The sequence below is a fragment of the Sarcophilus harrisii genome, chromosome 2 (genome assembly GCF_902635505.1).
Source record: "Sarcophilus harrisii chromosome 2, mSarHar1.11, whole genome shotgun sequence".
NCBI classification, from domain to species: Eukaryota; Metazoa; Chordata; class Mammalia; order Dasyuromorphia; family Dasyuridae; genus Sarcophilus; species Sarcophilus harrisii.
Window position 1 is genome coordinate 595,992,096 of NC_045427.1, and position 14,730 is coordinate 596,006,825.

The window sequence follows — 14,730 nt, forward strand, 5'->3', positions numbered from 1 at the left end:
GTTTCCTCATCTGTAAAATAAATTGAAAAAAGAAATAGTGAATGATTGTAGTATCTTTGCCAGGAAAATCCCAGATGGGGTCATGAAGAGTCAGACAGCACTAAATAACAACAGATGAATCAGGCATTTTACTAGGTACCAGGGACACAACTATAAACATGAGATATTCCCTGCCTTCAAAGTGCTTACATTTATCTAGAGTAGCAAGGTCTGAGAGCTGGAAAGAGAGATTGAGTGGGAATCATTTAAGACATTTTTGAGCAGGGCTTGTCTTGCTTGAGAACATTCTTCTGAGTCTGGTCATTGATCCATCCTTTTTTGCTGCAACTGATAAATTGACTTCATTCAAGAATTGCCTTTTGTCTGCTACTTATCCAAGCAGCATCCTTCATTAAGGCAACATATTCACATGCTATCGATAACAATTTTCATCCCTTGTGTTTTCTAATTATTTTCATTTTCATTTTCATTTTCAAGTCTATTGGCTTACACTCATGAGATAGTTCACCTTTCCCTTTAAGAGCACATTTACCACCAGCCTTGGTGAAAATAAGATGAAAAAACTAGAAGAATTAGCTTTGAGAAAAGGCCATTGGGTTTGTCAGCTAAGAAATTACTAGTGACTTTATAGAGAGTCATGAGCTTAGAAGACAGATTTCAAAGAACTAAAAAGAGAGAGAAGGAGGAAAATAATTTGAGGCAGCTTTTGTAGATGGCTTTCTCAAGGTAGCAGAGATGTAAGAGAATAACTAACAGAGATTGAAAGGTCAAGCAAGGTTTTTTGAGAACAGAGTAGGAAATATATGTATAGGCAAGTAACAAAGCTGCCAGAAGAGGAAACAATTAAAAATTAGTGAGAGAATAGGGATGATATAGGGGCAATCTGCTGGTAAAGTCAGGAGGGACTGGGATCATGTGCATGAAGAGGGGTAAAGAGAAGGGTCACCTCTTCACATGAGACAAGAGTAGTGGATGAGATGGTGGCAGAAGACATCTGGATAGTGTGAGATGAGAAACAGCATAGAGAGAGAGCACTGAGAATAGTCTCAATATTTTCAGTGAAATATGAGTCAGGACTCAGCTGGGAGGGCAGGAAAAGGGTGGGCTGTGAAAGTTTGAAGAAAGATGAAAGCTTTGGAAAAGCCACTGTGGTAAGAAGGCCACCATGAGGATCTAGTCAAAATTACATAACATAAACTTGTAGTAAATTCACTACAGTTTCATAAGGCAAAAAAGTCCAGGTACTAATACATTACCAGATGCTATTGTAAAGGTACATGGTAGATGGTACATTAAAACTGGCATAGAATTTTACATCAAGGAATCTGAATTTTAGTGTTAGCTCTGCTAATTACCACTTGTGCACAAATTATAGACTATCAGTTTCCTCAATTATAAAATAATTCTAGGATTTCTAAGATTCTCTCTAACTTAAAATTTATTATCTTAAAAAAATACATAGTTTCACTAACTAGAAGCTCTTCTGGTAAAGAGAAAAGTGTATGGAACCAATCCATAAGCATTTATTAAGGATTATTAAGGATGACTAGGTAGTGTAATAGATAAAGCACCAGACCTGGAGTCAGGAAGACTCATCCTGAGTTTAAATTTGACCTCAGACACCTCCTAGCTGTGTGACTCTGGACAAGTTACTTAAGTCAGTTTCCTTATCTGTAAAATTAGCTGAAAAAGAAATAGTGATTGATTATAGTATTTTTGCCAGGAAAACCCCAAATGGGATCATGCAAAGTCAGACAAGACTAAATAACAACAACAAATGTGTCAGGCATTTTACTAGGTAATGAGGACACAAATATAAACATGAGATAGTCCCTGCCCTCAAAATGCTTACATTTATCTAGAGTAGCAAAATCTGGGAGCTGGAAAGAGAAAGGGTCATCTTGCTTGAGAATTTGGACCAGTCATCTGGGGTGAGAACCTCCATGGGATGACCAGATTGAGGGCTTCTGCAAAAAACAAATCACCTTTCTAGCTCCCTAATTTCCCACACCCCAGAACAGCTTCCCAGCTGTTTTCAGAGGGATGGAAATCCCATTCTGGTCTCTGAAAGGTTTACCAGGAAAGCTAGACTTGAGCTTGTGTCAAGAATTCAGGGGTTAAACAAGGACAAAAAGAAAAGGAAGGTATTGGTCAGATCAGGATCCATTGAATTGTAAGAACTTTGCAGTTTGTGGCATTCAGATGGTTTCCTTTGCAATTACTCTGCCATCGTCCTTGCCTTTGCATATTTCCCTTGTAATGGGAATAAACACTTTTAAAGCATCATAGGTTGTAGATGCCTTTTTCCCCAGGAATATCAGAAAGGGAAGTCAAAGAACCTACATGCTTCTCAAAAGGTGGAAGCTTATTAAATGACCTGAAACCAGGAGCCAGTATAATATGTGTGGCTGAAAGAGCACTGACCTGATCTGAGTGCAGGTTCTTTTCTGACTTCTATGGCTTGGTGTTTGTTTTTTTTTTAGGGACCAGTTTTTTCATCACTAGTTAGCCTTTTCTGAGCCCACTATGATAATCAGGAAAGTTCTTCCTTTTATAGCTTCTTTTAAAAAAAACGACCCAGAAAGCACAAATATCTGGTGCCCTGAGAGAAAAGTTGCAAGTAATTTTTCTGCTTTTATCTGTTTCTATTCACGGCATGACACTGGCGTACATATAGTGCACTTCATTTTGGTCCTTTCTTCTTTCTGGTAACATAAAGTTTGTTATTTATCATTTGATAACCTAAAATAAGTAATTTCATTTATAGCCATTCCCATTTTAGATAGATAGGAACAGTAAATAGCCAGTTAGTTAAATGTTTATAATGGTCCATGATTAAGTTCCTAAGTATTTGACCCCTATCAATAGTGAATGTTTACAAGTCCAGAAAAAGAGTGGAAAACTTCATTATAAATAACTTGCTTCTTTAATTGAAGGCAAGGCACCACATTTATAGCCAGATATGTGAATTCAATATTGTTAGACTCCATCGAGTATATAGTTATTTTTTTCTTTCTGTGTACACATTGGATTCTAGGGACCTTAGGGGCCATCTAATCTACAAATATCATTTTATGGGTGAGGATGCCAAAACCCATTCAGGTTAAGGAATTTTCCTAGTCGTATATTAAATAGCAGAGGTTGGATTTGCACTCAATTCCTGTGGCTTTGAGAGTAGCACTCTTTTCAATGCATTGTGCTACATCCTCACAAGTCAGCTGAACAAAGTATGATTGCAAGAAGTAATTGTCTTAACGTGCAATAGATAAAGAATTCCCCAAAAAAACCCATTTTCCCTCTTTGTTGTGAACCTGTGAGGTTGTGTTACTATCTAATAGAGTCTTTAATTTTTCATTGCATATGATACCTATGGCCTGATTTGTCAAAAAAATATGTCTATTGTAAAAGGCAGTATTTTGTGGAATTAAAATATGAGTATTTGTAGGAATATTAAAACAATTTCTGTCTCGCTGCATGTTACGTTCTGCATATATATTTACCTTGACGACCATTAGTTCCAAATCCATGTTCAAGTCATTATTCAAGGTATCTTAAAATTCTTAATGCTAAAGTAAGTCTTGGGGGGGGTAACTATGTGTGTGTGTGTGTGGGGGGGCAATTAAAACACATTAATGTATTTAACACTAAAAAAAGTATGTGCCTGTGTATGAGAGATCTCACAGAAAAAAAAGTGGTTGGACTTGAAAGTGAAGATATTTTATGTACAACTTGTTTTTCTTTATAAATATGCAATATATTGTGAGTAAATCCAGGTACCTGAGGGAAGAAACATAGAGGAATAGCATTAGATGAAGATTTATGGAAACAGAATTGATTTTTGTCCCTTGTAGTATATGCTACAGACCATCTAGCCAGAAAGAGGAAATAAGTGATTCTTTAGGAAAATAATTCGCAAGCCTGACATCAATCCATGTAGCAGTGATAAGAGATTTCAGTTATCTCAACCTAAATAATCTAGATACTGGATCTCTCTCTACCAAAAACAAAAACCAAAAACTAAATCTCAACCTAAATACTGGATCTCTCTTTCTCTACCAAAAACAGAGCAGCTAATAACTTGCTCTAATAATAATATCATACCTTAAAAGTGGAAGACTCATTTTCCCTTTCCTTGTTAGGAAAAATTTTATATTGGATCTGATTTTCAACATCAGGACTGTTCTGGTTGTTGGGTTGAAAATAATGGGAATGTCATGAGTAAGTGATGGCCTTTTTCTCCTATAGTTTGTGACTGAGCAAAGGAAAAACCTGACATAGTCTGACATGCCCTTTAAATTTCAGAAAGCATATTCAAATGGGGTTCAGACAAAGGATAAGGAAACTTCCAAAGACTTAAGTTCTAAGAGAATTTAGCCCAGAAAATATGGGAAACCCTTAAGAATAAAGCAAAAATAACGAAACCATTCCAATGTGTTGGTTTTTTTTCCCCCAAAGAAAACAAGCAAACATCAATTGTCTGAATAGACTGAAATGGAATATACAGTGAATTCACAAATCAACTTAGGTTGGGGAAAGGATTCTGGGAGGAATGACAAAATTAGATGGGAAATTACCTGACTCTCCCAAATTCCCCCATAAATAAGTTAAAATAATACTTCAAAGTGAACTGTGAGTGGCAGAAAGTGGTATTTTGGTCTGATTAAAGTATATGTACCTCCTGGCAGATACTGCCAAATCAACAAGTAGCCCGTCTGGGGTAGTTGATGGCAGGAATAGTTTGGTGGGGAGGGGGATAGGGCAACAGCTTCACTTTCAGAAACTTTTGCCTTACAGACAGTGTAGAGGGCAGACATTTGATCAAGGAAAAATGCAGGTCTTAGGCTCCAGCCCAGAGCAGATGCAGTTCTAAGCTGTAACTGTGGGCTAAGAGGAGGGAGCACATTGTAGTGAGTGCTATAGCAAAGGGTTGGTGACTTTGCTAGCGGTGGGCATTTGCAGGAGAGCAGAGTCCCTAGTTTTGTTTCTAGGGTAGAGGAGTGAACTGAAGCTTGTAGCCATGGGAGGGACCATACTTCAGTGAAAAATGTTAAAGGGTCACAAACCCCCAAAGAGTTCTTTGAAGAACTTAAAAAGGAATTTAAAAATTCAACTAAGAAAGGTTAAGGAAAAATTAGGGGAAAATAAGAGTAATACAAGGATATCAAGAAAAATATGAAAAGAAAGTCAACCAATTGGAAAAAAGAGATCCAAAAACTTAAGAAAATAATTCCTAAAAATTAGAAATAGGTGAGGAGAAGCTAATAAAGTTATAAGACACTAAGAAATAATAAGACAAAATAATGAAAAAAATGAAAGAGAATATGAAACATCTCACTTGGAAAACAACTGACCTGGAGAATAGATCAAGGAGAGACAAAATAAGAGTCATGATAAAAAAGAGGCTAGCCACAATACTTCCAAGAAATTAAGAAAATTTGCCCTGAAATTTTAGAATAAAAGGGTGAAACAGAAATTGAATAAATCCACCAATCACCACCTGAAAGAGATCCCAAGGTGAAAACTCACAGTGACATTATAGCCAAGTTTCAAAGCTCCCAGATGAAGGCAAACATGCTAAAAGCAACTAGGAAAACAAATACTATAGAATTACAGTCATATTAACACAAGATTTAACAGTATCTATGTTAAAATCCCAAAGAGCATGGAAAATCATAATGTGAAGAGCAAAAAAGCTGGTTTGCAAACAAGCAAATGTACTCTTAAATTGGCAGAGTGGGGAACGGGTATTTAATGAATGAAAAGAATTTCGAGTATTTGTGACAAAAAGACCAAAATTAAATAGAAAATTTGACCTATAAGATTCAAGAGAAACAAAAAGACAAAGATTAAAGACCAAATATAAGAGACTTAATAAAGTAGAACTGATTATTATATGAACAAATATTATCTGCAACAATTATGAAAGTTATCTTTATTTGGATATTTTAAAAGAACATACATAGAAGACTTGATGTTGAGTTGAGTGTGATAGGATGATCTTAAAAAGTGAAACTAGGTAGAGAGAGTAAAATGAATCAATTATCTCATACAAATGGGGTGTTAATGGAAGAACTGTTACAGTAGAGGCAGGAGGGATTGGAGGGCTGCTAGTGCTAAAATCTTATTTTCATTAGATTAAAGAGGGAATAGCACGTATATCTAAAAGGGTATAAAAGTCTTCTTAATTTAAAAAGAAGATGACAAGGGGATAGGATAAGAGAGACATGCTTTAAAAGGGTATACAAACAAATCAACTTTTTAAGAGTTATGTATAGAAGATGGGGATGTGATGTAAGGATGATAATCATGGGATATCATTTGGTCCTCTTTGAGAATGAAGGACAATCACCATAGAAGATGGAAGAAAGAAGTTATAAGTTTAAATATCATATCTGTCATAGTTTTATAACATTAGTGTCAGGAATACTAATAGTATGAGTTAAGGCTAGTGAGGGAAGCTAAGGACAATAAAAAGAGTTGTTGTTGTTTAGCTATTGGAGAAAAGAGGAGACCAAAGAAATTTTAGGACAGCTGCTTGGATTGGAAGTAACAACAATCACTGACAACTAGAAGAAGGAAGAGCTGCTTAATACTTATTTATATTCTTTTCTTACTAAGGAGGATGATCTTTGTACTGGAAATGGAAAAAAAATGACCAACAGGGTCAACTCAAGATAAATGACATGATAAGAGAGCACTTACTTGTTTTTGATGGATATAGGTCACCTGAACAAGATGAACTTAGGAAGAGAAAGACTTAGCAAATATGATTTGAAAGTCCATCGAAAATGGAAGATACAGCATTGACAGAAGAGAAATATCTTAATTTTCAAAACTGGGGTAGAAAACAGAAACTGCAAAATATGAGCTTAGTTTTAATGCCTGGGAAAATTCTGAAATGGAACATTAAATAGGTGGTTGTTGAATAGTAGGATAGTGGTGATCAATGTGGCTTTGTCTAGAACAAGTCATGCCCATCTAACATCATTTCCTTATATCAAGGGATTGTTGTAAATGTAATTTACCTAGATTTTTAGCAAGTATTTGATAAAGCATCTCATACTTTTCTTGTAAAAAGATGGAGAGAGGTAGATGGGATGATACTATAATTAGATGCATTCATAACAATTTGAATTGCAGGAGTCAAAGAATTAATGGGTTTCATGTCAACTTGTCAAAAAGTTTCCAATGGGGTGAGCGCCCCAGGATTCTGTGTATTTAATATTTACATCACTGACTTAAGTAAAGGTATAACTGGCATCCTCTTCACTTTTACAGATGGCACAAATCTGGGAGCCAACACATTTGATAATTGTATCAGAGTTAAAAAGAAATCCTGATAGGCAAGAGCAGTGGTGTCCAATCTAACTAGAAATGGAGGCTGCTAGTATGTACACGAAGGCCATATGTTGACTTAGTTTTTAAATGTGATTTTTTTGGGGTTTTTTTGTATTTTATTTTTGTTAAATATTTCTGAATTACATTTTAATCTGGTTTAGACCACATTTATGTTTGTGGGCCATATGTTTGACACCTCTGTGCTAGAGCATTGAGCTGAATCTAGTAAGGTAAAATTCAATAGGGATAAATGTAAGCTTCATACTCATTTTAAAAATAATCAAAGTCACTAGTATTTCTGGGGGACTCATGTCCAGACAGTAGTTTATCTAGGAAAGGTCCAAGAGTTTTAAGGGGCTGAAAGTTCTGAGAAAGTCAGCAAGGAAGTATGGCTGTACAGGGCAATGTACTCCTGCCAATGAGGTCTTAAGTCCTTATTTTCTGGAATAAGCAGGCTCTACAAATCTCTCTATATAGTGCCTTAGTCAGACTACTTCTTGGAGTCTTGTATAGGGGTCTGGGGGTAGAGTTTAAGAAGTTTTTGACAGACTGGAGAGCATGGAAAGCAATGAGGATGGGAGGCTTTAAGTCTAAGCCATGGAAGCAAAATTCAAAGTAACTAAGGAAGATTATCCTGGAAAAAACAAGACTCAGCTTCCTTCCACCATTTAGCATTCTCAAATGGAAGAAAGATTAGGTTTGTTCTGTTTGTTCCCAGAAGGCAGAACCAGGAGTCATGAGTGTAAGCGAAATAAGTATTTTCCTATTATATTAATAACAAATTATTAAATCAGGTTTTTCCTTTCTATTTCCTTATGCAGGGACCACTCCCTGTAGGTCATTCAGCTAGTCTCTGAAGGACACGAGATTGGTCAAATTCTCAGGGCACATGCTCCATGATCTTGAACTGAACCTACTCAACTAGGCAACCTCACTATTGTTTATAGTGTAAACAGGATCTAAGCTGGGCAAATTCCAGATCTAAAGCATTAAACCCACGTCCTTGTTCTCTTCCACTGGAGTCTAGGCTAACCCAGTTTATGTAGGAGAAAACCAGAGTGGGCTAGAGATGGATTCCTTTCTCCTATTGCTGTAGATGGCCCAGTCTCAGGATCAAACCACATTTTCATCAGGAGAAGCTGAAGGCTTTCAGCTCACCTCATTTAAAAGTCCACTCCCTCATTTATTGTTCACAAATCAAGGTCGATTTTCAGTTGTCAGGGGCATTCTTTTTTCTAAAAGTATATTAAAGCATTCAGTATTTATATCAACTGTCTTTGGTTATAGCAAGAGACCACTGACCATCAATCTATTTTTTTTTTATTTAATAGCCTTTTATTTACAGGATATATGCATGGGTAACTTTACAGCATTAACAATTGCCAAACCTCTTGTTCCAATTTTTCACCTCTTACCCCCCCACCCCCTCCCCCAGATGGCAGGATGACCAGTAGATGTTAAGTACATTAAAATATAAATTAGATACACAAGAAGTATACATGACCAAAACGTTATTTTGCTGTACAAAAAGAATCAGACTCTGAAATATTGTACAATTAGCTTGTGAAGGAAATCAAAAATGCAGGTGGGCATAAATATAGGGATTGGGAATTCAATGTAATGGTTTTTAGTCATCTCCCAGAGTTCTTTCTCTGGGCATAGCTGGTTCAGTTCATTACTGCTCCATTGGAAATGATTTGGTTGATCTCGTTGCTGAGGATGGCCAGGTCCATCAGAACTGTGACCATCAATCTATTATCAGTTAGCCTAATTAGTATATTGATATTCAAAATTCTATCTCAGGTTTTTCATTTGTCTTGGGTAGAAATAGCAAATAAGCAAATTGAGACTTAATTGTAGGAAAAATCTTTTACCAAGTAAAGTTGTCAAAAAGTGCTGGGTTCCTCCATATTGGAAGTTTTCAAAGAGAAGCTGGATGATCAGTATTCAAATAGAGGGGATTCTGTTGAAGTCCAGTGGGTTGGATTAGATGGCCCCAGAGGTCCCTTCAACTCCAGTCAGTAATCCTGAAAATCAGAGAAGGCTTCCAATAGGTAACATTAAATGCAAGTTACCCTCCCTTCCACTGGACTAAGGATTTTGATTGGCTTCTATACTTCACTGTCCCCTGCACTGGCTTTCCTCATATTAATCCTTAACTAGATCTTGTTTTTTCCCCCTGTTTCCATACTTCCCATCATTTGGTGGGAGAAAGAGAACAAATATTTTATATAATACTTAAAGTTTTGCTTTGCACATTTTATTCCATTTGAGCTCAGAAAAACCTTATGAGGCAAGTACTACAAGAATTTATTATCCCTATTTTGCAGATGAAGAAACTGAAACTTAGATCAGCAAAGCAACTTGTTTAGGGTAACATGGCTAGTAGAGAGAGACAAAGGCCCTATTGGATTTCAGGGTTTTTGAGCCAAGTCCATTTTTCTTTCTACTTAAAAAAAATAACATTGTATTGGGGGTTATTCTCTCCCTGCTCCAGGGATCTTTGGACAGCGTTTGGAAGATACTGTGCAATATGAAAGGAAGTACGGTCCTCGCCTGGCCCCATTGCTGGTGGAGCAATGTGTGGATTTCATCCGAGAGCGAGGCCTCACAGAGGAAGGACTCTTTCGGATGCCTGGTCAGGCCAACTTAGTCAAGGATTTACAGGATTCATTTGATTGTGGAGAGAAACCCTTGTTTGACAGGTGAGTTTGAGTTTTGAATCAGTTGACAGGAGTCACAATATAAGATTTTTATAAGAATATCCATTGGATTCCTTTACATCCTTGATGAAGAATGAATGATGAATCATTAGACCAGTGGGGGAAATGGCAGCCAGAAGAGAAAATAGCAGCAAAGTAATGTAAAATAATCTTAATATCTTACATGAGTATGAAGGACTTTGTTGCAAATTAGAGGATGCTGGACTTGAGGCAGGAAGATTCAGTTTCTGCAAATCCCTTGTACACTTTAAGCTATTAGCAATTCTCTTAAGTGACTGATAAGTTCCAGATTCAGGGATGGAATTAATTCCTACAGCAGCAAAAAGTCTAGTTCCTTGATACATGGACATATATATACAGGTATATTTTTATATACTTCATCCTCTCCTTTCAACTGACAGTTACTCTGGGTTATTGAAAGATTATGTGACGGAGCATTACTGGTCCAATACCAAAGATCCAATTCCAGCTTGGTAAGATCATCTAGAGGCTGACTGTGTCTCTGGCACCTGAGAACCAATCCAAATAAGTTTAGAAACTCTCATCACCACTAGGTTGGCCATATCAAGAGATTTTTTTTCTAACCACAATAACTTTTTGGTTTGGGGGGATTTGGGGAGAAGAGTTGGGGGTTAAATGTCACATTGTAAGTGTTTTGAGGCCACATTTGAATCCAGGTCCTTATGACTCCATGGCTGATGCTCTACCAAGTGCACCCCAAACCATAATAATTCATGAGATAATTTACTAAGACGACTGAATGATAGTGACCAGGATTGAATTGTTGGTTCTACTCCCTCAGCTGAAAGGGATTCCTTCTTCTTGAAGTATTCCTAAAACACATTATTTATCTATCTTTTGTATTATGTATTTTTATACAAGGCTCCTGTATTATATATATATTATAGTACATATCATATTTTCTTCCCCCATTAAACCAAATTTCTTTGAGAAAAATTGCATCATTTTTCATCTTGGTATGTTCCCATCATTCTAGCTCTTCAAGGTCTTTTTGGACATAACTTCACATATCTATTGTGTGAACTAACATGTCTAACTTTAAGTCATTTCCAAATTAACAAGCATGCTACCAAGAGGACCTAGCTAGGAAGTCACAGAGATGGGGTTACAACTCAGGTCTCCTGACTCCTAGTCCAGAGCTCTTTTCACCTTTCCCAGAATCCAGACCACCATCTTGTCTTTTGAATGGCTGTTGACATAGTATGAGTCAGCTATTTATTTGTTAAATTTGAAATGAAGGTCTTTGAGCACTTAGCACCAAGTTTTGAAGCTTGTGTTAAGTTTGGAAAAATTTCAGACACAATTTTGTTTTCTAGCTTAGTTCATACATGTAATGACTTGTAAAGGATCTCGGTGTCTGGCTTAAGTAAGAAGACCAGAGATTGTGTCACATAACAAGAAAGCTGGTTTACCAAAGAAAGGGATACCACAGAGCTAAAAAAAAATCCTGGACTAAATATCTGGGCTAGAAGGGTCTCCATGTTCATTTAATACAAGTCCCTCCCCCATTTTACAAAGTATATATAACTGAAGCTCAGAAAAGGGGGATTTTTTCAAAGGTCATATACGTAGCAAAAGCAGCATAGGACAAATGAACAGCCAGTTCATAATATGTGACTAGGCCAGGCTTTTGAAGGAACAAGGAATATTTAGCATGAATAAAAGAAAACTTATGGTGGAATATGATAGTTGTCTTCAAATATCCGAAGTATCACCATATGAAAGAATCTTCTTCATTGGAGGTATTTAGTCAGAAACTGAAAGATCACCCATTGAGGATTTTAGAGAGGGGAGTCTTGATCAGAGAAGGGAATTTGAGATCACTTTCAACCCTACATTGGAAAAAAGCATTGGCTTTGAGGTTAAAAAAAAGTCTGGATCCATATCTTGCTTCTGGTATAAGGTCATTAGACCCCCTCCACCCAGCCTCAGTTGCCTTCATTATAAAATGAAAAGATTAAACTTGTAAGGACTTCAAGCTCTGAATCTATAATTCTGTGATACTGTGAGTCATCGGGGTTGGAAATATTTATAGTCACTGAGGCAAAAGTGGAGAAGAGGAATATGATTACACTTTCTCCACCTTCGCATGGCATCTTAATTAAATGATGTAAATGGAGTGCTCTGCTTTGGCTTTCAGTTTAAAGAGCTTTGTCTTGCTGTGATTCTCCCCAAACTCTCAGAAAATAGTTGAAGGAAAATTGTTTTTTCTTCATACAGTAAGTGACCAGCGACTCAGGAATCTCTTCCAGGAACATTGTATATGTCTTTTTTCTTTCACGTGGCTGAAGTCAATTCCTTTCCATGATAGCCACATTCTGTTACTACTATCTACCAGGGTGTTTGCCATTACCAAGTCTCACTGGTGACTCCTAGAGCACCGTGATAGTGACTTTGCATGGAGTTTGGGAACCTCTCCATGCCGAGGGGTCAACATCTAGGTTCTTCCAGCCCTTCAAAAAAGGATGCTTTTGTGGGTTACTAAAAGCTAAAGTCATTTTCCAAGGTTCACGGTTTCCAGGCCATCCTTTTGCCCTCAAGAGTTCTTAAATGCTTTGATGGAACTCTTCAGTTTCTACTTGTAAGTTAACAGGTGTTTCATTTACATTATTTTTATTTGTTTTTTATTAGATAGATAATATCATTATTAATAATTATTTATTATTATTTTTCACTGGCTTAGAACAAAAGTGGGTTATCACACACACACACACACACACACACACACACACACACTCATATATCCTCAGTGCTTAGCCTAGTACCTGGCACATAGTAAGTCCTTAGTAAATGCTTGTTACCTACCCAACTGCATAGGGTGATGGTGATTTGAACAAAATCACACAAAATCTTGTTCTATAATCAGAATACTATGTACTACCTGTACTATGTACATAGTACCTATACTATGGCTACCTCCTTTTACTTTACAAATAATTAGAGTTTTTTCTATCTGTGCACAAGTTATTTCACCCAGAACTACATAGGAGATTGTTTTTGTTTTCCCTTTGTATGACGGGCATCTAGCACAGCCTTTGAAAGATTGCGGCCCCCGGCCCCCACTCTCCACCCAGGCAGTTGGCTCTAATAGACTTTGGAATCCAAAGACTTGGGTCTTCTTTGAATTTTACTAGTCTCAGTAGCTACCAGTTTTCACCCTTGGGCAAACTTCTCACTGAGCTTTTCCTTTAAGTCCCAGGTAAAATCCTGCTGTCTACTGGAAGCTTTCCCTAACTCCACTTAATTCCAAGTCCTTTTCCTCTTTTAATTATTTCCTATTTATCCTGTAGCTTGCTTTGTATACATATTTATGTTTGCATATTGTCTCTCCCATAAGATTGTAAGCTGGAGGGTGGGATTAATCTTTTGCTTCTTTTTTATCTATAGTACTTAGCATAGTGAATGACACTTAGTAGGTGTTTAATAAATGTTGATTGATATGTTTCTAAAATGGTGATAACAAAGCCTCCTTTGTAACTTAAAGGGTTACTGTAAACAAAGTTTTATAGCTACATATGCATGTATATATACATATACACATATGCATATGCACTTATATATTTAACTAAATATAAGAAAAAAGATAAAACGAATACATATATACACACATATACTTATACATATATACTTATATATAAAACTAAACAAATTTAATAAAAATTTTATGCAAATATGTTATATATAAACAAATATATATAACTAAACCAATATAAGTTATATATATATAAATATATAAACTGTAAAACATATATGTGTGTGTACATATACATACATACACGTAAATATTTACCAGGCATTTGCCATTTTTTCCAAAAAAATTTGTTTTGTTTAGATGAGACCTTCCCTGTTTTTTTTTCCTGTTGCTTCACAGTTGCTATAACTGAATACACACAGACAATTCACTCACCTTTAATTCCCACTCTCTCAGAGTCTTCAGAAATTGCACATTTCAGATAAGTTGCCAGTGTGTGTTGGTGAAGGGAACTTGAGCATTAGGAATTCCATATGCTGATGCAATCACAGGTCTGACCAATAAAAATGTATTTCTCTATCAAAGATGTTACCTGTGGAGCACAAGTTTCAACAGGTGCTGCTGAGCTAGGGAAGTTTTCAAGTACAATCCTGGCAACAGACTATCTACATCTGCTGTCCAAGGACCAGTCTCATTAACTTTGGAACAGCTTGCCACCAGGTTGTTGCAGAATGTTGGATTTTTTCCCAGAAGTTTTGGCATGGGGCTTCCTGCTAAAGCATAGAGTGGATACGGGATCTGTCTCAGTAGGGAGAGCCCCTTCTCTGACAAAATCCTGAATAGGAAAGATTTATTCCCATTAAATTCCTCCCTGACCTGTCCATTTACTGGCTCTTGCTTGTATTGGTGAGGAACTGCTGATGTCACCGTGTTCCTGCGGTGACATCACCAGCATCACCTAGACATTGGGACCCAAGCAGAAAACAAGTGTCAGCAGAAAAGACATGGCTTATGTACCGATACTGTGGTAGGTGCTAAAGCAGAATTAACAATATTGGGACCTTGGGGCTGTGAGGGCACAATGCTTAATGTGACTGAACACTGGGAAACTTTGGACAGAGAAAGTTCCCCTGGTCATGTGATAGCTGTATAGTTATTAAATGAGCTTGACCAAGG

At 36.7% G+C, this 14,730-nt stretch overlaps 1 protein-coding gene across 8 annotated transcripts in view; it reads left to right on the forward strand.

Annotated features, from left to right (window-relative positions):
* ARHGAP22 (Rho GTPase activating protein 22) overlaps positions 1-14,730 on the forward strand; it is a 398,531-nt gene that overhangs the window by 353,398 nt on the left and 30,403 nt on the right. For all 8 annotated transcript variants that reach the window (XM_031956285.1, XM_031956287.1, XM_031956286.1 and 5 more), the window contains one exon: positions 9,836-10,043. In XM_031956285.1, the coding sequence (XP_031812145.1) occupies positions 9,836-10,043 (208 nt within the window). The remainder of the gene's footprint in view (positions 1-9,835; positions 10,044-14,730) is intronic.